The following is a 24050-nucleotide window of genomic DNA, read 5'->3' on the forward strand; positions in this document are numbered from 1 at the left end:
AGGAGCACTGCACCCCAGGACATTGTCTCTGCTTACGGTTCTCTTCCCAGTATCCATACATTTGTGGCCAAATGTCACTTCACTGAGACCTTTACTCAAAGATCACCTTTCTGGCCCCCAAGCACCACACTCAAAACCACAGCCTTCACCACGCCCCCCACAACGCGTTTCCTCCTTCCCCATGAATTTTCCACACTGTCACTCAAAAATGCTAGCTCTTCTTTGCCGCTTTGCTCATAAGTGAAGGTTAGCTCCCGAGGGAAGGGCTGAACTTTGAGAGATTTCTCTAGAATTATGTGCAAATCTGCCTGGGTGATTTTTTTTTTTCTCCTCCTGCAAGAGTCCGCAGCAAGCTTCAGATCCTGCAGTTTGCACCCCAAGGGGAAGCGGTTTGATCCACTCAGCCTTCACAATATCCTACTTGTCTTAACTGTGGGACGGGGTGCTCCCAGGAAGCCCTTGCCTGCGCCTTTGTATTTTTAGGAAGAACCTCTTGGAAAGAGAAGAAGGAGAAAGATGTGCTCTGTCTATACTGAAGGCTTCCCAAGCACCAGGGTCTAGGCCTAGCCCTGTGTTATCAGACTAGTTCTGTGCTTGTTCTCATCTCCCCAGGCCAGAGACAGACAGAGACATCACCCTCTGCCTGGGGACGCATACATGATTTGCATCAGCCCAACCCTGCGCTGTTCTGCCTGCCAACCTGCCTGTTGCTCCTGAGGAAGCCCGCAACAAGGGCTCCTCCAAGCCTTCTCCCTGCCTGCCTCCCTCGGTCTCTGCTTCCGGGTCTGCTGCCCAAGGCTCCCTGCACTAAAAGCCCTGTTGCACAATGAGCTTCTCTTTCTGGATTTGTGAATTACAAACTCTTTTTTGTGTGTATGTGTGTTCATGCATGTACATGTGTGTACACATGTGTGTGAACACCAGAGGTTTGCTTTCAGGTGTCTTCCCCGATCGCTTATTATTAATTTTCAGACAGTCTCTCATTGAACCTGGAGAACACCAACTGGCAAGGCTGGCTGACCAGTGAGTCCTGGAGGTCCTGGAGGTCCTCCCGTCTGTTTCCCCAACACTGGAGTGCAGGCATGAACCGCCATATATGACTTTTTACATGGGCACCAGGTAAACTCAAGTTCTCAAGCTTACAGAGGAAGCGTGTTACCAAGCCATCTCCCCAAGCTGCTCTCTGAGGTGGGAAAGCAGCATGCTTCTGACTCCAGAGCAAGCCCAGAGCTGCCCTTCCCTTGGACATCCCTCACATACTCTGGGGTGCCCAGTGGAAACCACTTCTGGCCTTGTCACAGAACCCCAAACTTTGTTCCTCCATTCAAAACCACTTTCTGGAGACTGTCTGCCCTACTTCATTTCTGAACTGTGACTTCCCTTTGGAAACAACTGATTTGATCTCCCTCCCTCCCTCCCTTTCCCTCTCCCTCTCCCCCCCCCCCCCCGTGTGTGTGTGTGTGTGTATGTGTGTGTGTGTGTAAGTAGGTGCAGGTGTATACATGCTCACATGTGCATGTTGTGCATATATAGATGCACATGTATGGATGTATACATGCAATGGAAACTAGGAGTTGACATAGAGCATCTTTTGTTTGTTTATTTGTTTGTTGTTTTTTTGGGGGGGATAGGGTTTCTCTGTGTAGCCTTGGCTGTCCTGGATTCACTTTGTAGACCAGGCTGGCCTTGAACCCACAGAGATCCACCTGCCTCTACCTCCTGAATGCTGGGATTAAAGACATGCACCACCACACCCAGCAAGCATCTTTTTAACACAGGATCTTTCATTGAGCAGGGTGCTCCTTATTCAGGCAGACTGGCTTGCCAGTGAGCTGTAGGTATCTGCTTATTTCTACCTCCCCAGCGCTGAGATTACAGGCATGTACTGCCATGTGTGGCTCTTTTTTTTTTTTTTTTTAAATATAGGTGCTGGAAACCAAACTTGACTTGCTGGGCTATCCCCCCAACTCTTGGCTTTTACTTCTGAGGCAAGAAAAGCTGTCTGATCCACTCCTATAGGCTCTGAGCCAGCTGAGAAGTTGTCCAACATGAGTCTTGAGCAAATAAATGCCTCGCGCGCACTGTTTCATAAGCAGTGCCAGAAATACAAGCTCTGATAACAAAGCCTCCGACTCCTCGGCCAAGTAATGCCATGGATGGACACCTGGAATTCTCTAAGGCAATGGGCATGGTTGTCTTAATTGCTCACTTAAATCTACCTTCCCCACTATTTCAGTTTTCCGGTGGCTGCTGGAACAAAGGACCACGTGTGTACTGGCTGGCAGAAAACAACCACATTCATCACTGCGCCGTTCTGGAGGTCAGGGTCTGGTTTCTGAAGCGTTGGCCGGACTGAGTGCCAGCTGGAGGCTCCAGGGGAATCTGCTTCCTTGACTCTCGACTTTGGGAGCTGCCCACATCCCTTGGCTGCTGGCCCCTTTGTCTTCAAGTTCAGCAGTGTGGCATCTTTATGACTTTCTCTCAGCCTTGGCTGTTGCATTCCCCTCTGTCCCTCTGACCTGCTTCCTTCCCATCCGGTACAACCAGGTGATCATTCATCTTCTTGGTTCAAAACTCTTTGCAGCATCAGTGGAGCCCATTTTGTATAGAATGTGACAGCTACCGGTTCAAGATTAGGAAGCAGGCAGCTTGGCAAACCATATTCAGCCAACATTTACCATCACTCACTAATAGCCAGACAGTTATCCCCAGATGGGGTGGTTTTGTCCCACATCAGGTGTCAGGTAATGTCTGTGGGACATTTTTGGTTCTTATAACTCAGGGTACAGATATTGCTAGTACCTGGTAGGTGGAGATTGGTGTATGGCGGGGGAGGGGCGGGCAGGGGCGTTGTCAAGCATCCTGGGCAGGACAGCCCCAGAGATGGAGAATCATCTATACTTAGATTTAATGGCACTGGGGTTGAGATCTGATGATTGGGCTTTCCCATATCTTTCCATGTTCTACAAAAGTCAAACAAATGGCACCTGGCACCAGAGATGGGGGGCTACCCTGAATGAGTAGTGGGTGCAGGGTGTGGACACAGGGACACTGGGGCAGGACAAATTTTCCCTTGGCTCCGATCAAGAGTGGTGGGTTCCTCTGATGGTGATTTTGTCTGATTGTTTTTGAGACAGAGTCTCTCTATACATAGTCCTGGCTGTCTTGGAACTCACTATGTAGATAAAGCTGACCTTGAATTCACAGAGATCCACTTGCCTCTGCCTCCTGAGTGTTGGGATTAAAGGCGTGCGCCACTATTCCCAGTGCAGCACTCTTCTTCCTTCTTTCCTTCTTTCCTTCCTTCCTTCCTTCCTCTTCCCTTTTCCCAGGTAGTAATCTTAACTATCAGCTTCATGAGACTTTCAATCACCGTGAAAGCAGGTCGGTGCACATGTCTATGGGGGAGTTTCTCTATGTGGTTAGCTGAGACAGAAGGGCCCATACTAAGGGTGAGCAGCAAGCACCATTTGATGGGCTTGGGGCCCCAGGCTGAATACAAAATAGGAAATGAGTTGATCATCAGTGTTCATCTCTCCCCGCCTCCTGACAGCAGACACAATGCCTCACACTCCTGCCACCATACCTTCCCCATGGTGATGGACTATGAGTCCTCAAACTGTGAGCCAGAATGGACCCTTCCTTCCTTCCTCAAGCTGCCTTTATCAGGTGTTTTGTCACAGCAATCAGGCAAACAACTAATAACGTTGCCAGGAAAGAGCCATTGGCCTGTGTTAGCCACAGACACCCACCCGCACCCCCGTTGTGTTTCTCCTATGGCTTCCATAGAACTGGAGTCACGGGGAGGAGGGAAACACCCATAGAACTCTTTGGGGGCACTGGGGTTCACCCAGTTGCCTGGAAGGCCACTCTGGGAACACAATTCACCTGAGGGAGGGAGCACTCCACCCCTAAGGAGCTTGAAGGTCAGACAACAGCATTTAAAGCACAAGCAGAGGAGCCAGATGTCGTCAGGAATATTGAAACGCGGACTCCACAGCCAGCTGGATAAAGGCAAGCCCCAGCCTCAGAGACTCTAAAACAAATGTCAGCCACTCAGCTGCATGGCGTAGGGCTTGTGGGTGCTGGGATCTGACTGATTGGAATGTGTGAAGCAGCCCCCTGCAATCACCTGCTTTCCCTGGGGAGTCTAGCAAACCCCTTCTCACTAAGCAAGGAACTAGGCCACGCCCAGTCCCGTGTGGCCCCCAAACATGGTGGAATTTGAATGGCATCTGATAGATGTCATGGAAGGAACATGGGCTCTGCCCTGAGGCATCTAGCTTGGGTATAGCCTTATAATCTTGAGCTATGAAGCTACTAAGGCTCCACTTATCATTTGTAAGCCAGGGGTAAAAATATAGACTTTGAATATGCAGCGAATAACGAATCTTTGCTTTTATATAGCTGTGTGTACATATATACACACACATATATATACATACTATTTCTATATACACACATATACAGCATGCATAAATACACAAACCAAATATATATAGAATGCTTATAAAGGGTATAAGCATACGTTGCCTTTATATAGATATATATTCCACATGTCCTTGAAATTATATTCATATACCTATTTATTTTTGCCTGTATCCACTAGAACATGAGCCCTCAGAGAACAGAGACTTCTCTGCATTGCCCACCATGGCACCCTGGGTCCAGGACCGGGAAGTCCTTATCCCCTTGGCACCCTCTGTGAGTAGACAACTGCAGAGAACATTATTCCTCATAGGGAAAGGCAAGAACGCAGCTTAGAGAGAGGCTGAACACTGAGAACTGTCACTGCCCTAGCACCTAAGTCCTGGAGACCAGGGGCTTTGGAAGAATCTGGCACGCCTTTGGTAGCATAGCATTGATGTCAGCCATTGCACTGGGTGCTTCTTTGGTATCAGGAGCAGAAGTGTCACCTACTTGTCTCCAAACTCCTGAGGGTAGGAGGGGTTAGCTGCAGTTTGCAAAGGAGAGAGAGTGATGGAAGGACACCCTTCCCCCACCCCACCCCCACCCCGAGGGCCACAGCTCCATGAGGACAGGTGCTAAGCAAGGTCAGAGCTCAGTGCTCACAAGGAACAGAACCTTTCTTCTAGGTGACAGTCTCCAGACCACCGGGGGACAGGTAGGGACCCTCTCAGAGTAATTGGCAGCAGGAAGCCCTCGCCCCAGGACACTGCGATGCTTCCTTGGAATCTTAAGAGGCCTGTTCCACTGCAGTCTCTCTGGGGCTGCGTCTCAGGGCTCAGGGGTCCTGCGTCTGGCCTCACAGCTGAGGGGCGCTACTGCCCCATCTTGAAGAGTTTCCCTACTTCCCCCTGCTTAGCAACAGAGATGGCTTGAGTGCAGAGATGCTTTGGGAGTCCCTGATGCCCTCACTCCCATGGCTCATGCCCAAAGGAGAGCTGAGAGTCCGCCTGGCACCCCTCCCGGTGGCCAGTCCAGCGGATGTCACCAGCAGTGTTCCTTACCTTCTCTCTGTGGACTTTTACCGAGGAGCTGAGCTGGGCAAGCACAGCTTCCCACCTGTCCCATGAGGCCCCTGTGGTGCTAGGCTGAGGTGACCCTATTTTTTTTTTATGCTGTTAAGGACCCAACTTCATTTCAGATTCTGAAAGCCCTGGCCCTGGATCCCCCTAAATTCCACATCACATCTTTCCATGTTTGCTGAACTTCTCTCCCTTGCACTTCTTGGCTCCAAGGTGACCTGGTAGCCTCATGAAGCTTTGTCCCTGCAACCCCGCTAAAAGCTGCAAGATGCTCTGCTGACTTTACCACCCTTATTCTTCTTCTTGGCTTCATTGTTCCCGTCACTCTCTAAAGGAGAACATTAAATATTTGCTTATTGCTTGTTTACATGACACTTGGGCTTCAGAGGGAATGTTTTGATTCTTAATGTGTCTGTCCCCAGCTCTCACACCATGCCAGGCATACAATGGGTGATTAATAACTACTCCCAAGGAGAAGGAATGAAGGTCCAGGTGCAGTTGATGCTCAGGCTTCTGAATTTACTGCCCTCTACACCTTCTCCCAGAAGCCACTTTGACTCCTGAGCTGCATTAGGAAGCCTAGGGCACTGAGACTTCATCCCAGCGACCATTTTACCTGCACTGATTTTCACAAGATCGGTTTGGCTTGCTTTTCTTGTGAGTTTTCTTTATGTCCCCCCCCCTCCTCAGTTGTCAAGGGTAACCTGGCTGAAAGGGCTACACAGAGACAGAGGACACAGGAGACCTCTGTTCCAATTTGCTAGAGGCGTCATTGTGAGTTTAGACAAAAAGGTATTTGGAGCTAGAAGGGCGGAGGGCTGGAGTTTCAGCACCAGCGGGGTCTTGTGTCTAGACACCGAGCAGAATCCTCATGAATTGGCCTCAAAAGGAGAATGGGAAAGGAGCGGGAAGGAGACCATCCTGGGGACACAGCAGTGGCCTTGTTGGCTAGAGGCATGCCTTTGCTGTGCTTCTCCAGTCTAGTGATGTGTAAAGAGGTGGCCAGAGGAGACAACAGAACCTTGCGTCTTTCTCTCTTCAGCAGAGACTAAGACAAGCTGCAATGGGCAGTTGAGGAGTTGAGAGTGTGTGCCTCTCATCTGTGGCCCCACCATGTTTTTTGGGAACAGTAGGCCACTGCTGAGGACCTGGAGAGGAAAGCTTCCCTCCACTGGAGGCCTGTCAGGCAGCACTGGCTCAGAAACACCCATGACTCAGCGCGGGGAGTAATGGCTCAATTGTTGGCTGCAACGAGACGGTCACCTCAATAGCAATTTTTACTTATTGCTTCCAAGGAGCCAAAGCAGGAAGTGCATAGATCTGGTCTATAGCATAGACCTGTGACCTTCAGCTCCCATGGCCAGGTCACTGTCACTTTCCAGCTTTGCTCTATGTTAGCCAAGGGGGATGAGCAAATGGTTTGGATGTGCCTTTGGAAAAGCCATACTGGAAACTTACCCTTCAAATGTATGTATTCATAGGATTGGGAAGTGGAGCCTTTAGGGAGCCATTGGAGTTAGATGGGGTCATGAAGCTAAAGCCCCCATGACAGCATGGGAGACCCAAGTGTTCTAATCCCTTCACCTAGATGATGTCATGAGGAGACTCACTGTGCATTAGCATCATGTTCATGGACACCAAGCCTCCAGAAATAAATTTCTATTGTAAATTTCCAGCCTCAGGTGTTTTGTTATAGAAGTACATATATATATATATATATATATATATATATATATATATATATATGTATATAATTTATTTATTTATTTTTTTTGGTCCTGGACTTAAAGAGAGTTTGAGCTAGTTGCCTATATAAACCAGACTAGAGTCTGGAGAGCATTTCTTATATGAAATGACTCTGGGAGGAAAGAAATGAAGTGTTTCATAGATGCAGCAGCCAAGAGCCAAGCCTCAGCCTTTCTCTGCCTGTAGACCAGCACAAGGGAGCTTCAGCCTCTGCTGAGAAGTTTGGTCATGGAGATAGAGAAGGAGAAACTGAGGCTTCTTGTGTGGCACTCTTTGTTCCCACCAGGGGAAGAAAGGCTCACTCCCTGGGCTGACAGCTGAAGAGAAAGGCTGGGCATTTTAGCTCAACAGGACAGTGAGAAGGGAGTGAGTACTCGCCTTTCTGAGTGGTTAGGATGCTGTCAGGGCTCTCGCTATATGTTGAGCCAAGGCGAAGCTAAGGTTCAAGCCCCTGCCATTGGTACACATATGTGGTGTGTGCACACAGACCAGAGGAGGACACAGGCTGTCCTGCCCCGTCACTCTCTGTTTCATTCACTTGAGATGTGGTCTTTCATTGAACCTGGAACTAGGCTGGAGGTCAGCAAGCTGAGGGACCCTTTTGTCTCTACCCCCATCACCACCATCCTCTATGGCACCGATGTCACAGGCACACGTGGCTACACCTCGTTTTTACATGGGTGCCAGAGATGGGGTTCAGGCCCTCATGCCTGTACAGCAAGCTCTCTCACCCATCTGAGCCATATCTCCAGGGTTCTGATGTGAGGGGGGCCTACAACTTAAAATTGGAAGGAGAAACCAGCAGGGAGCTTGACAGTCCAGACAGAAAGACACTGAACTGCATCTAAGACTAAATGTTTGCTTAAAAGAAAATCCATGTTTCATTGTGTTATTTTATATTTTCTTACATTCTTTTTCTTGTCTCATCCTGTTATACACTGGTCTGGAGTTATTTGTGTTTAGTAGTGTGTGTGTGTGTGTGTGTGTGTGTGTGTGTGTGTGTGTGTGTCTGTCTGTCTGTCTGTCTGTCTGTCTGTCTCTCTCTCTCTCTCTCTCTCTCTCTGTGTGTGTGTGTGTGTGTGTGTGTGTGTGTGTGTGTGTGTGTGTGCACACGCGTGTACTTATGTAGAACAAAGGGTAGTTTGTGGACTCCCTTTAGGTGGGTCTCTGTGATTGGACTCGGGTCACCAGGCTTGCACATCAAGCACTTTACCTGCTGATCTCCCTGGCACTGTCTGTGGGATGGGGAGGTGAGGGTGGTAACTTGTGGGCAAGGCTTGGTGCTTGGAGGTGCCCTGCATGCCACAGCAGTTGTCTTGGGGCAGCAAGAAGCATAAAAGTCCTTTGTTTGCCTGCTCTTTGCTGTGTGACCTCGGGCAACTTCTTTTCTGTGCTTTACCTTTTCCCATGTGTAAAGCAAAGGGAGTGGACTCAATGGCTTCTGTGGTTGGCATCTCCCACCGCTATGCGGAGTCCCGGTGCGCCTGCCGAGTGTTACAGCATGTCACTGAAGATGCCAAAGTCTAGCTGGGCATGCTGTCACATGCCTCTTACCCCAGAACTGGAGCAGAGTAGAAACAGGAGGATCATAGCTATCTCAAGGTCAGACTAATCCACCTAGAGAGTTCCAGGTCAGCTAGTGCTACTTAGAGAGACCCTGCCTCGACAAACAAAAATAAATAAATAAATTAATTAAATAAACAAAAGCAAAGTCGGCCTGGCTTATCTTGGGAGATGCCTTTCCCAGGAAGAAGCATGCCTCTGAGGTGTTCCCTGAGCAGGGCTGGCCCATGTCATGCCGTCTAGTCCCATTCTCAGGTCATAGGTCATTCTACCTTCATGCTCCAACCCCATCCCAAGCACACAGCCCGTCCAGGGACGTCCACGCTTGCCCACTAGCTGACTGAGAGGGTGGAAAGGCACACACAGCTCAGACCCAAGGGATTTGCATATGGGACATGCGCACCAGCTGTCTTCTCACGAACTGGTGGAACTCCTAGGAAGGTTCTGTCTTCCTCATCTCTACGTGGAAATGTTCAGCTATGTAACGGCTGAAGTCATGGATTCTGGCACATCATGCCTGTGAACTGCTGTGGGGCCCACTAGGCTCTTCCCCTGGACACTGCCTTCCACCCCGCTCCCCTTGCTGCTCTGTCAACTTCTAGCTATGTGGAGTGTTTGCACGTTCAGGTCACAGCACCACCACGGTCTCCCACAGAGAAAGCTTCAGGGCCTTTGGACGTGTTAGTTTCAAAGCACAGAAGGCCATGTCTGTGCCTCTCTCCTTGTTGACACCCAGCCCAAATGCGAGGCCTCCGTAAAGGCTTTCTCTGACCTCTGTCTCTAGGCCACTCCCTCCAACCCCATAGCTAGTTCCTGCCTCAGCAATACGTTCCCACGTGTCAGCGTGCTTCCAGAATCCCGCCAGCCTACGATGCTAGACCATGTGCTCTGGAGGCATATGTGCAGCTCAACAATCTCTCACAACGCCCCGGTGCAACTCTTACTTTTACCTTAGAGGTAAAGAAACATGGGCTGGGAAACGAATCATGCCACATCCAAAGTCTACACCGCTAAACTCAAGTTGCATTCGGCTCCCTGCCTTTCCCAGCACCCAAGGCTTCTTTCCAACCCCGCCCCCTAACCCGGAATGCCTGCCAAGATGGCAGGAAACCTCCTCCCCCACCACCACCCTGCACCAGCAAGGAGATCGTAACAGCCTTAGCATCTTTCTAAACACCCTCAGCGTCAATGGCACAGCGAGGGGAGAAGCTGTCCCACAGCCAGCCAGAGGCAGTGCCAGGAGGTCAAGGAGCTCATGTATAAAGCTTAGAGCCCTTCAGCAAGTGGATCTACAGAAAAGACATCCAAATGACGAGACACAGCATATGGACTGTGGGGTCTGGAGGTGTCATGGGAGCCCAGAAGACCAGAGGCCCACTGGCCAGAGAGAAAAAGGGCAAATCTCCCCAAGCTGTCCTGCTACCCCAGATCATGGATACTCCTGCAAACCTCGGTAGTTAGGACCTCCTTGGGTCTGGTTCCTTCAGCAGTATCTCTGCTTGAATACACCTAGCAACAAGACACGCGCCACCTCTAGAGACAATCTTTCCATGGCTGGACGGAATCTTTCCCATCTCTTACCCATTGAAGATATAACAGTTCCCAGGAGCATATCTCACCATCTATGGCACCTTCAAATGTTAGGGTTCACACATCCCAATCCCCTCTCTAACTCCATGCCAAATATCTCATTTCTCCCTCCACATGCCACCGCAGGTCCCTTCTTAACCTACAGCCTGCTCTGGTGCATCCCTGACTCTGTGACAGGGACTCTGCAGCACTGTAGGCGAGGCTAGCCATCAGCTGTGAAGCAAGACCAATTCAGCCTAACCGTGATGGCCAAGAGCCTTCCTACCATAGAGCCTGCATGACCACGCTCTGTGGCTTCTGAGGCCCCGTGGAGCTCACCTGAGGCCACAGTGGGGAGTACAGGGTCCCTGTGTGTGTGCTCATCAGAGCACCAACCATGTCAGCCTGCTTTTACAAATGAGCTGAGGCATCTACATGCGTCAGAAGCAAAAGCCCGACACTTAAAATGTCCACAACCAGAAGTAAGACCTGACATAATTCAGTTTTGCTGGCATATGCTATCTTTAGGACTGATTATCCCCTATTCCACAGACGTGAGAACACCAGGGCCCAGAGCAATGTAAAGTCAACGGGGTTGGGGGAGGGGAGTGGGGGTGGCTCACACCTGATTGGGTGGGCCAGGCCCCTGAATTGCTAGGGGCAGACTGGCTCCCTGCTGCCCAGCGGCACAGGGAAACCCTGATCTTCTGAACTAAGTGCCTCGGGAGCAGGGAGGAAACACTTGTGCCTCTGGCATCTGCCAAGTGGGCTGGGTCTGGACGTCTGAACTCAGAGCCAGGACCCCTAGGCCATATAGGCAAGTGAGACTGGTTGGGGGGAGGGGGGAGGTGCCGGGGCCGGGGCAGGAGCTGGGGGTTGGGAGGGTGTGATGGTGGCGGTGCTGGGGGGGCTAAGACTGGTTGCAACGGCGGCAGGGGGGTTGGGGGTGGTGGGGGTGTGACGTTGGCGGTGCTGGGGGAGTGGCAGGGGTAGGCACTCACAGGGCAGCGTCTCTGCGCTGTTCTTCTGGATCATTATGCAGAGCTGTAGCACCAGTTGGGGGGCGCTCTCCAGAAAGGTCTCCAGGAGGCGCAGCATGTTGACATCTGCATATTCATACATCATAGCCCAGTAGAAGCGTCGCTGGTGTTCCTTCTGCCGCTGGCTCTGAATCCCCAGGTACATGGTGCGGATATACCTGTGGGGAGACAGGGGACAGAACACACGTGTGGGTGGGGATGGGGCTGCAGAAGGACCACAACCAGCTCCCTAGAGCCCCAGCTTTCTGCGTTGGTATCCCCCCAACCTTAGCCCCAGGTCATTGGCCACTCAGGCCTGGGTGTATCCCTGGTAGACACCACAGAGACCTAGAGACTACAGAGGAGCCTCTGTGCCTGGGCAGTCGCAAATCCACTGACCCCTCTCTCAGGAGGGCATAAAGACACCGTGGGATGGGGGCTAGAGAGATCACTCAGGGCATAAAAGCACTGTCTGCTCTTCAGAGGTCCTGAGTTCAATTCCCAGCAACCACATGGTGGCTCACAACCATCTGTGCTGGAATCTGATGCCCTCTTCTGGCATACAGGTGTATATACAGATGGAGCACTCATACATAAAATAAATAAAAATCTAAAAAAAAAAAAAAAAGACACCGTGGGGAGCTGTGAGAGTCCAAGGAAGCAGGTTTACACTGGGAACTGTGTGGTGTTGAAATAATGACTCCACGTCAGTGTGCCCAGCCCTCCTGTTCACTGAGCGTGCCTCATAGGGTGGGTAGTGAGCACACGTGTGTAACGGGCACTCTTCCTGTGTGAGCCTCACTGTCACCCAGAATATTCCAGAGCTATGTCTCCAAGGATTTTGTGGATCTGCCAATCCCAGCCCCCAGCCTTGGAGGCAAGCAATAGTCAGGTTATGCGTGGAGTTCAGAGTGTGGGAAGAGCCCAGGATCTTGGTAGGCTTGTCTGGGTAGGGTCCTGCCCAAACACAAGGGTCAGAAGCACAGCTCTGTAGGCCAGGATCAAGAACGGAACCGTACACACAGCGGCACATGCTCCTGAGCTGGAGCCATAAAGATAGGGCCCAGGGATGCTATCCCTCTTAAGGCTCAGTGGCCTTCAGGCACTGCCCACTTGAGCCTGCTGGATAGTCCTCTCTGGTCCCTCCACTGCATCAACATGACACCTCCTCACTGGCACATGCTGCCCACTCCTGCTCCATAAGAGCCCCTCTTCACATGGCAGCAAGAGTGCTCTTGGAAGATTCTAAAGTGCTGGCAGCTTCTCCCCTCTGCCAGCTGGTTTCCCAGTGCTCAGAAAAATCTCCAGCCCTCCTCAGGGCTTAGGGCCTCACCTCGTCTCCAACAACTCAGCAGCTCTCCCGTTCTCTCAGACCCCGCTTTCTCATCTGTCTTTCTTGCCTCCCCCTGGAGCCCAGGGACCTGCTGATGGCACCCTGACACACCCCACTGCCTAGTTAAGCACCTATGGAAGAAGCAAGTGCATGCTGGGAATGCCTCTTCTCTGGGACTGAGGGCTCCGGGCAGGCCCACACTCTCACAACATCTTAATGGTAGGCCCTAAGCATGCTGGGAACAAAGGTTAACAATGGAGGTGATGAATGAGAAACACTCTGTCCTCATGGCAGTGTGGGGGCATCACACAGAGACTGAACAGCCTGGAAAGCACATGTTTGTAACACAGCTTAAAACTGTAAAGTGCTGCTACCTCGAGTTGCAAAATCATGGGCTGCACTCTAGAACCATAGTTGTGTGCTGAACCCAAAGGATGAGAGTTCAGTGGCCTGCAAGACATGGCCCACTGGGCCAAGGCTGTGAACTCCAACAGCCATGTAGCCACAGTGAGTCCCAGCTGGACCACCAGAAAATAATAATAATAGAGCTGCAGGCTTCCACATAGAGACTCAAGTGACATGAATAGATCTCCCACTAGGGGAGTAGATTCTCCCTAGATGCATGTCTGCAGAGAACATATTCAGATTTGTACATCAGGATCAGTGTTGGAACCATAGGCACAGTAGCTTGGAAGAGTAAGGGCCACACTGCAGAGGACTCCATCAGGGAAGAGACTGGGAGGAGGCCTGGATGTGCCAGGCCTTAGCCAGGTGTGTCAGCTGCCTTGTGAGCAAACTTTCGTATCACCATTTCAAAAGTGGGGGAAACTGAGGCTGAGGTGAAGCAGAGCACAAAATTCTGGTTCTATCATGGCTCGCACTTTCTGTGGGTTGCCACACTGTAGGTACTTCTGCAGAGTTAGACCATCAGGGAACTGTGGGCGGGGTTGGAGAAAGGAAGGGCACTGGATCCAGTAAGGGAAGGAGGGAGGAGAAAAGAGAGAAAAGCAGGCAAGAGGTATGGAGAGTGAGTGGGGGAAAGGGAAGACAAAGAGGGAGAAAAGAGAAAGAAAAGAGAGGGGGAGAGGAACTGAAGAGGGAATGAAGGACCAATGTTTGGGAAGATAGCATCGGGCAGGACAAGGGGTAGAGACAGTCAGTGTGTAAGGACCCTGGGAGGAGCCACTGCCTCCCCAATGGCGGGAGGGGATGGGGAAGCCGACCCTGAGTGATGCTTCGGACAGAACGGCTGCATGTCTGGCAGAGCCGTGCTACTGTGCATCTCACCAATCCGATGCATTCCCTGACCCAAACTCGGCTCTCCTCACAGGCGCCGACCCACACCAGAGACAGACCACACCCCACCTCGCTCAGACCACAGCTCTGCCTCTCAGAAGTGACCCATCTGCCGTAGCAATGAGTGGCAGAACTAAGGCTAGCCATCAAGGTCCCAGGGCAACGCCAGACCTCCCCCTGGCTCCTCTCCTGTATCAAGGTGCAGAAAGAACCCCTGGAGCAAAGCCAGAACCTGTCCCCTGGGCCAGGCACCTGGGTTTGCCTGCCACACCTCCTGGTCACCAGCACCGCATAGCCTCTGCCCTGGAGCAAGAGCTTGGGAATTCCAGATACTCAGACGATGGGTAAATGTTCTCCATCTTTCTTTCCTTTTCCAGGCTCTATTTTTGTTTTGTTTTGTTTTGTTTTTGAAACAGGGCTTCACGTATCCCAGACTAGTTTTGAACTTGCTACATAGACATGACTAACCTTGAACTTCTGACCTTTCTCCCTCTATGTCCTGAGTACTGTGGACCACCGTACCCAGCTGGCTACTCTATCTTCCATCTTTAAGTCTTGGTAGCTTGTTGGCAACAGAAAGATGGTTTCTGGCTTGAAATAAGCTAGATCTGGATACACTAGATCCAGCCCACTTTATAGGCCAGGACCCCAAAGTCAGAGTCTAAACTGATTCCTATGTCGCCATCATTCTGGGAACGTGGGGGTGCGGGTGGTGGACATCCTTAAATCTACATCTGAGCTTTGTGACTCCCTGCCTTGGAAAGCGCCCCCTTCAGTATGATGCCAAGAGTTTCCTGTAGTGTGCAAGGACCCTAGCAGCTCTGGGAGCCATGAATCCTGCCATCTATCAGGGCAGGTGGGGTGCTGCATCCTGAGCTGCACCAGACTCTGCCTTCCTCACAGTTCCAGGAGATGTAGCGGATGAGCTGAGGTGACAGGATGCCATACCTCTCCCTGGAGTCCTTTAGCAGGTAGGTACAGGCCTTGGGATTGCCCTGCAGCTTTCGTCTGTGTAGGCGGCTTCCTCTTGTGGCCACACGGTGGCGCCAGACCCTAAGCGTCGCAAAAAGGAGGCGCCACACCGGTGATCTCATACCTTAGGGCCTGCGCCCTCCTATGCGACAGTGCCAGATGCAGGAGCCACCTGCGCGCCGCGGTGCATGTTGGTCAATATATAGCGGGAGGGGGGCGGCCCAACTGAAGGCACGGTGGGTGCCAAGGTCTCCCCTTTGCCTGCAGGTTCTAGAAAGCTGCCTTGTCCCAGGAAGGCAACCAAGAAAGAAGACACCCACCCAGTTGCTCCTGCATTTACCACCATCTTATCTCCTGTCACCTCCTGTCATACTATCTCTCTCTCTCCTGTAGGCGCACCAGATCTTGCAATAATCAGTATAAAAGCCAGAGGGTTGCAGCTGCCTGCACACTGAAAGGCTGTGTGACCCCTAAGCAGGTCCCTTCCCTAGGCTGCATCCTCGTCCAACCTCCATCCTTGTCTTCTCCTACCCCAGGTTTACCCACCAGAGAAGGGCGGTCTGAGGCACTGTGAACTCCGGCCAGTACTTTATACCGGCCCTTTTCCAGTGTGTGGTTCCACAACGTGCAAAGGCTTTATGCCTGGTAAGCTGCGTTTGAGTGCAAGGGCTGGTTCTGAGCAATTGGATTGAGGTAACGAGCCGAGAGCACCAACCCACTTAGTCCTCACGACCTACAAGGGACCTGCAGCATCGCCTCACGTCACAGATTGCCAACTGAAGCTCTGAGGCATAACTGTGCTCCTCAGTTTACCCAGCTGCACAAATAGCAGAGCAGAACCTCACCCCTGGGTAGTCTGGCTTTGGGCCCAGGGCCCTGGATGGAGTCCAGACCTGCACAGCTCTCAGGCAGACCATTGGTCTCTGTTCTGATCATGACAGTCTGCCCACTCTCTGAGACCTGGTCCAGAGTAGGACCCCAGAACAAGTTGAAGGAACGAATGCATGTCATCTTGCCCTCTCCCCTTAAAGGGCTATGAAGGCCTGGAATTTGAGAGTCCCTATGAAAACATGGGAAAGCACTGGGTAGGTGGCTGCTCAGTAGGGTGCCTGCCTCCCTTCTGACTTTAGCCCTCAGTTCTGCTCACCTCCTTTCTGTGCCATGCAAATCCTGACATCATCACAGGCTCTCTCTTCCTGCCTCCAGGAGAGCTTTCAGGTCTCACGGTATCTTTCTATTTGATATCAGCACTCAGGGGAAAAAACGGTCATTTTTTTTTCTGTTGGCTGATTTGTGGCCCAGAGGAATTGAGAGACTTCCCTGGTCACACAGCATGCCACAGCTCAGGAACATCAGAAATCTTACCCAGACTGTGCGGTAGCTAAGGCTCTGCAAGAGGCTGGAGGCTGGGGAGGCTTTGCCTGTCTTGCACCCATAGCTCCTGACCCTGCTTCACACACCTTCAGCTTGAAAGCCCTGAGCTGCTCAACAGTTCTTCCTAAAGCCTCCAACAGGCTCAGTCTGTGTTTTGTGGTATATAAACCATAGACAACCCCTCATTTAACAATATAGTAAGTTCTACAGAGTTCTTAAAGTAGAAGAAGCACCAAGTCTGCACGTGCGTGTGCGCGCACACACACACACACACACACACACACACACACACACTGGGTACAAGAAAAATACAGACAATATACCTCATATACAAAGGTACAAAAACCCTCAACAAAATAAGAGCAATGGTCATAGCTAGAGTCACCTGAAGGAAGGCTCAGATCAGATTGGCCTGTGGGCACGGCTATGGGGGTTGTCTTGATTGTTAATTAGTGTAGGCCACTGTGGTGGAACTATTCCCTAGGCAGGTAGCTCTGGGCTGTGTAAGAAGATTAGCTATCCAGGAGCAGCAAGCTGTTGAGGGGTGTGGGTTTTCCCCCCTCCCATCCCCAAGCTCCCAGACAATGACCCATGAGACCCAAAACATCATTTATGAACACCTAGGCCATACAGCTAGGCTCTTCCCTGACTAGTTCATAACTTAAAAATAACCCATTTGTTCTAATCTACTTTCTGTCATGTGGCTGGTTACCTGCACTCAGGTACCATTCCTCTGTCCTCCTTATATCTTGCCAGCCGATCTCCCACACCTGGCTCTATCCCAGAATCCCTTCTGCCTGCCAGATGTTCCACCTTCTATTTCTTGCCTCAGCTATAGCCCATAGATTTTTTTTAATTGACAAGCATTTCATCCATATGATACTTTGCAGCAAGAAGCATTCTTTCATGATTTCTGCTTCAAGTTTCTGCTTAAGTCCCTGACCTGACTTCCCTCAGTAATGCACTGTAACCTGGGAGCTCAGGCCAAATAAACATATCCCTCCCTTAAGTTGCTTTTGACTAGATTGGTTTATCATAGCAATTCAGAAGGGACTAGAACACAAGTCAAACTCTCTCTGTCTCTCTCTGTGTCTCTGTCTCTGTCTCCCTGTCTCTCTGTCTCTCTCTGTGTCTCTGCCTCTCTCTCTCTCTCTCTCTCTCTCTCTCTCTCTCTCTCTCTCTCTCTCTCTCTCTCAACAACATGGGACAGACGGAGTTTATCTTAACATAGAAGGCTGGTTCAATTTTTCAAATTCAATGAATGCAAACTCTGTGGTTAGCAAAACCCACACCCAGGAAGAATTCAATAACTATCCATAATAAAAAACACTCAACAAGAAAAACCTAGGAGAAAACTTCCAGACTCTTATGAAAATGCAGGACAATAATAAACAATGTGTGTTAGCATCACACATAACGATAAAGGCTGAATGTCTTTGCCTGAAGACCAGAAACAAAGCAATGGTGTCTCCTCTCGCCCTCATTCAATCCCGTGCTGCAAGGGGCAGCTAGTTCATCGTGTCAAGACGAAGAGTTAGGTACAGAGGAAGCAAACAGACTACAGAGGAAGTGCACCCATCTCTCTCTGGTAGAGGCTTAGACTGAAGATCTAACCGTTTACACAACGCATTCACAGGACCTACAGGGAAACATCTCGTAGAACAAGATGAACAGACACAAATCAATACTGTTTCTGTAGGTAACTTATGGACAGCTGAAAATTGTAATAAAAATTCCACTTTTATATTCCCCAAATAAGATTATTAGATATAAGTCTATTTAGGCATGTGATATTTGTATGATGAAGGTAAAAAAAATTGTTAGAAGAATTCAAAGACATAACACACTCGTGGGTATAACTGATATGGCAACTGCTCCCCTGCTCCTCCATTTACTGAAAGCTTAATGTAATTATTTTTTAAAGATTTATTATTTTTAAGTGTGTGGATATGTGCACATGAGGGCAGGGTGACTATGAAGGCCAGAGGAGAGTGCCGGATCCCATAGGCATAGGCAGGTGTGAGCTGTAGTCCTCTGCAAGTGAGCTTATGCCTTGCCATCCCTCCAAATCAGATTTAACGTAATTCTAAGAAAGATCCCAGCAACGTTTTTTTCCCTTCAGGTGAGCATAGACAAGCATATTATAAAGTGCATATCGAAGGCAAAGGGCCTAAAACAGCCCACACAACTTTGAAACAAACCTGAAGAACTCGCAATATCTGATTTCTAGGACTTAAAGGTACAGTCACTGTGACAATACCGGGAAAGAGAAACAGGGGCCAGAGTCTAGAAACAAGCCCACATGAACAAGGTCAGTTGGTTGCCTACAAAGGAGCATGGGGAATCTGATGACAAAAGGCCTTCTTCCCACTGATGTGGGGTTCATGAGTTGGTCACATGCAGCAACAGGCTTAGTATGTAGCACAGGTTGCAAGACAGAACTGGGAGACTTTCAGAAAAAAAGGGGGTGACAGTCCGGTGACCTTGCATTAGCTGAGGAGTTCTACATGACCACAAAAGCCAAACTGATAAACGTCAACACTTCACACTTGTCCTGCGCATGGCATTAAGAAAACGGAAGACATGCGACACAGACTGGAGTGAAACCACCCCAAATCCTACAGCTCCCAAAGAACTTAAGCCCACATTTTCAGGGTGGCCGTTCTAACTGTATAGAAATTAACTGAGGTGTACAAAGCTTGGACCTGTACAGGTGTTTAAATGGTTTTTGTTAAGCTAACTGAGTTAATCTATTTTTTTAACCTATTAATTCTGGAAGCAGACTGTTGGCATGTGCTCCCAAGTAGTCCTAGCTACTTGGGAAGCTGAGGCAGGAGGATTGCTTAAGTCCAGGAGTTCAAGGTGAACCTGGGCAATACAGAGAAACCATAACCTCGACTTAAAATTTAAAGATTTCAAATTATGAAAATAAAATAAACAGAGGACCCCTGAGAGTGAGGTCCTTAAAACCCATGCTTCGGTGATGACAGCACATGATCTGCCCCCAAACGCCAACTGGTTAGAGCCTTCCCACGTCTCTCAGGAACAAGATCACAGTTCCTTGCCTATAGCCTGGATCAGAGCTCTAGAACTCAGAGCTCCATGTGCAGGGACATCAAAGGGCCCATCAGGCAGGAAGATATTAGGAAGGGCGGCACAAGTGGGGTTTACCACCTCTAGCTCCACTTGCTCCATTCACTCTTGAACAAAAATTTGGGGCCTAACCCAGGACTCTGGCCTGGGATATGACTCCACATGTATTAGAGCAAGATCACTGTGGGGTACTGACACAGCTCTGGGCCCCTCTTACCTGGAGTAAATTGGTGGGGACTATTTGGGAATCAGAGGACGTAGCCGAATAGTCTCATCCTAAAGGGTCTGTCCCTTTGGTCCAAACCAGAAAGATAATCTTGCTGTCTGTATGGACAGCGACACAAGCCAAGTGGCCTTAGCAATGGTTAGGCCTCACATTCGCCTAGGAACTGCTTTTCTCGGGAGCCCACCTCTTGGGTCCCTTCTGGCTCATTCAGGGAGGACACTCACACCCAGCCTGGCTTCAGGCCTTCAGGCTCCTCTAAGTCCTCAGGGTCTCAAAGCTCCTACTCTAATCTAGCGCTTGGCCAGTTGTCACTCTGGAGACCAAGGAGTTCTTGGGATGCCATCTCTCCAGTTCCTGGGAGTGAGGTTCCACCCTGTCTACAGTTCATGGAGTCAGCACTCTGCTTGACCTTGGATTTTCCTTGGCCTTCTGGGTTCAAGCAGGGGCTCCCCATCCAGACACACCCCGTATCTATCCACATCTAGTGCATGAGTCCTACTGGGCTTAACTTGCAGTTAGCAGCATCAGGGAAGTGTGTGCATTTGTGTGCACCTTGTCAAGGAGGGCCTGTCCCAACAGGGACCAGAGTCCCCCTGCGGGGCAGATCCTGATTCGATAGTATGGTTACTCAAGACTTAACAATGTGAGTCCATCTCCCTGTTTCTGAAAGTACCATAAGCCCCAAACGCATTGGCTGCACCTGACCTCCGGAGCTTGCAGCCTAGCAACAGGGCGCATTACAGAACGCAGGGGGCTGTGGCTGACTGGGTGCTGTGGTTCACTGCCCACACTACCCAGCATTTGGAGAGTGGGTAGGACTGCACTTTGCCAGCCCAGGAAAAGACCACAACTCAGAATTTCAGATACAGTGTGTGTGTGGAATGATGTCACGCGATGCAGCTGTGAAGCCAAAGCACTGTAGTCTGAACTGTCACAGAGTCGACCTGTAGTAAAAAGGAGAAAGGGAGGAGGAGAAGGGAGAAGGAAAAAGGAAGGGAAAAAATAGAGCAGGGATGGGGTAGTTGAACAGAGACAAGAAGGGAAGAGAGGAGGGGAAAAACAGGACAAGGGAGGAGACAGCTTAAGCCCCGCCCACCCACCTCCCTTCTCTGCCTACAAGGGTATGTGTGCCAGTCTCCCAGCTGCAATCCCATAGTGGTTACAACAGCTTTTCTTCTAGAGCTTGTGAGGTAATCAGAAGCCATGCAGCCCCAGAAAGCCACTGGAGATCTGCTGAACGAGGGCTGAGTGAAGATGATGGAAGGCCCAGAATCCCTCCCGTGACCCAAGGTGACAGAGCAGTCACCAGGGTGCAGGCTGAGCTCTGCAGGGGAGACCCTTAGTTTTCTCCGTCCAGCACCTGCAGACAGTTCTCCTGGAAGCAGAGCAAGAACAAAATCAAACACTCTTCGAGGGGCTCCAAGGTCTTACCAGGCCCTGGCGCACCCCCGTGCCAACTCACAGAAGCGCTTTTCCAGGACACAGGGCTCTTGCATGTGGTGACGGGGTGCTTCCCTTCTGCAATAGGCTAGTGAGCCCCTCGCCAGCAAACCACATTATTTAGTCGCTGGCTGACGTCACAGCTATAAGCAGTCTCTCTAACTTCAAGGCTTGAACAGGAGGAATCAGAGAATCCACTCCAAGCCACCAGCTTCGGCCTGTCCCCTTGGGGTCTGAATCATCATCCAATCAACTCCTTAAAGATGGTAACATGAGACCCGGAGTCAGGTGAGCTCACCATCAAAGTGTCTGCTTTGACAGTGGCTGGGCCACACAGGACCAGGCTTCTCACCCACCAAGGAAGGATCGAGGCTCCTGGGGCAGTCCTTGGCCTTAGGAGGTAGAGGAGAGCCTCCCCTCCGGCCTTGGGCTACTCTGCATATCCTTCTCAGCTACTCCTGCTGGAGATGCAGAAACACCTGTGCTTGGTGACAGGAACAGGAGACCTGGTGTACGGTCATGAGGGCCGGCACCACCAGCCAGGAGTGTGTAGCACATGGCAGCCCCCTGTTCTGTCTGTGTTACCTGCATGAGTCCAGCATCGTGACCCCCTCTTCGGAGATAAGGAAACTGAGTTAAATGATTGGAAGGGGTCACCCAGATGATGTCCATGATTAGTGAAAGTGGACGTGGGTGAAAATCCAAGTTATCTAAGACTAAGATATGATTTCCCTGTGGGGTCCTAAGACTCTAAGGGCAAGATAGTCCATTTACGCACTCCCTGTGGATCCTCACTCCCTACCAGTATCCAGCACTCAAGAAGAGCTCCGTGTCACCAACTGACAGAAGTAGCAGGGCCAGGCTCGAGGCCCAGCCATAGTCTGCATGAGCATGCTGTCTGGGTGCTCCTTAGGCTGCTGGGAGCTACGGAGGCTGTGGGGAGGTTGGAGGCACTGGGCTCCAGGATTCTGAGGCTTTCTGCAAGAGCCTTAGCTTTAACTAAAAGTGGTATCATCAGGGAGCGGGCACAGCGTCACCTACTACCCCATGAATCCTGGCAGGAGGCAATGTGCAGGCCCACAATGGTTGCCACCCTCAGCATCACAACCTGTAGGACAGCGGGTGACCTTTTTGTGGCAAGAGCTGTTTAGTCTCTTCCTGGAAGGACCCAGCTAGAAGACCTCAAAGGCAGAACAGGAGTTTTCTCTGAAGTTAATAATAAGCATCCACCCACCAGGGCTCCTTGCTGCTTTGAAAACGCCTCTGTGCCGTGTTACAGCTGAGCACATGCAGCCACGTCTGTGGGGCTGTCCGAGGTGGCTCTGCCCCCATCCCATATGGATGCTGTGAACATAATCTCCCATACACACATATACACGCCTGAAGCTGTTCACTTCTCCACAAGACACACTCCACAGACCGTGTTCACGGAATCCATGCACTTTGCCCACATACATGCTGCTCTGTTCCGAATGTACATGTCCCACATCACACTCTACACAGACTGTTCTGCAGAGTGTGCACACATACATGCACATGCTCCAATATACTCCTCACAACACACACTTGAATCCCATTTGTACAGACACCTGTAGACACAGTCACATCTGCACAGCCTTACAGCTATAGCCGATCTGGATTGCTGAAGGGGGGGGGGGTGATATCTGACTGTCCCCTGCTGCCCTGAAAAGAACCATCTCCTCACTATTCCCTGTCATCGTGGCCTCCATACAGAAGGTGGACAGACTCAGAGAAAAGCCACACTGCATAGTCTTGGCTGGCTGGAACACAACACACCAGGCTGGCCTTGAACTCAGAGATCCATCTGCCTCTGCCCCTCAAGTGCTGGGATGAAGGGGGTGTGCCACCACGCCTGGCTGGCAATGTCTACATTCTTGAAGATGGCTGAGCTAAATGGTCCCCAAAACACTGAGCTCACTGGTTCCTCCACCTCGCCAGGTCTTACCTCCCACCAGCCTGGTCCCCAATGCGATACTTCCCCACCTGTGCAGGCTGATTTGGAAAGTCTGACTAGTCACAGTGGCTTGGGAAGAGGGGCATTCTCAGAACTGTATCGTCTAAGGGGAGGGATCTCCTTCCTGCATGTCTGGTCCACTTCTGAGCACATGTTAAGCCCAAAGTGGCTTGTTTGGCAGCAGTAGGAGAAAGTAGCCTAGAGGAGGGGACAGGAGTTTGGGGACAGAGGCGATAGGCTACTTGGCTTGTGTGGGCGTTTTGCCTGTCTAAGTGGCTTCATCATTCCTATTTTTACAGAGAAAATGGAGGCCAGGCCAGATCTCGCCTGTTTCTATGTTTTGAAGAGCTACATTCCATGATTTGCTCCTCGTTGCATGTGTCCCTTGCCTCCTGATGGCTCTCCACCCAAAGTCCCTTACAATGGTCAGCTTCAGTCATCACCCTCTGTCCAGTATCTCCCCCAGGCAGGCTGGGCTTCCTGCAGATGCCTCTAGATGCCGTAATTTCCTCCAGGAGTCTTGATCATGAGAGCCTCAATGTAATAATAATCCTTTCACTGGATTCTTCCTCCATCTTATGCACCCGTCCTAACTCACATGCTCCCCTGGATGCTTTAGGAGGAAGAAACCACAGCAGGAGGATGTCCAGCCCCTGAATGTCTGACCTGAATGTCTCTGTCTTTCTCTCCACCTCACTCCTTTGAAGAACATCATGCTTTAGATCGTCGACCAGCCCCAAGGTCAGGTCAGAGACTAGAATGACCTGCCCTGCAAGACAGCCATAGTCAACCCTCTCTGAGTGGCTGTGTGGCATGCCTGTGCCCTCCATGCAAGCCTCTCACCATGTTGTCACAGCTCTCCTTACCCTCACTGTACACCCACCCCATACTGGAGTCACTTGTGCACACAGATGCCTCTCTGCTACATTTTAACCCTCAAGAGGGCATCTAGAAG

General features: G+C 50.7%; 1 protein-coding gene across 1 annotated transcript in view; it reads right to left on the minus strand.

Annotated features, from left to right (window-relative positions):
- The window catches only part of XKR6 (XK related 6), a 221551-nt gene that overhangs the window by 21661 nt on the left and 175840 nt on the right, over positions 1-24050 (minus strand). The window contains exon 2 of the mRNA XM_084768302.1: positions 11369-11565. Coding sequence (XP_084624428.1) covers positions 11369-11565 — 197 coding nt within the window. The remainder of the gene's footprint in view (positions 1-11368; positions 11566-24050) is intronic.

This window comes from Acomys minous, assembly GCF_964271855.1.
Source record: "Acomys minous genome assembly, chromosome: 18".
Lineage (NCBI taxonomy): Eukaryota > Metazoa > Chordata > Mammalia > Rodentia > Muridae > Acomys > Acomys minous.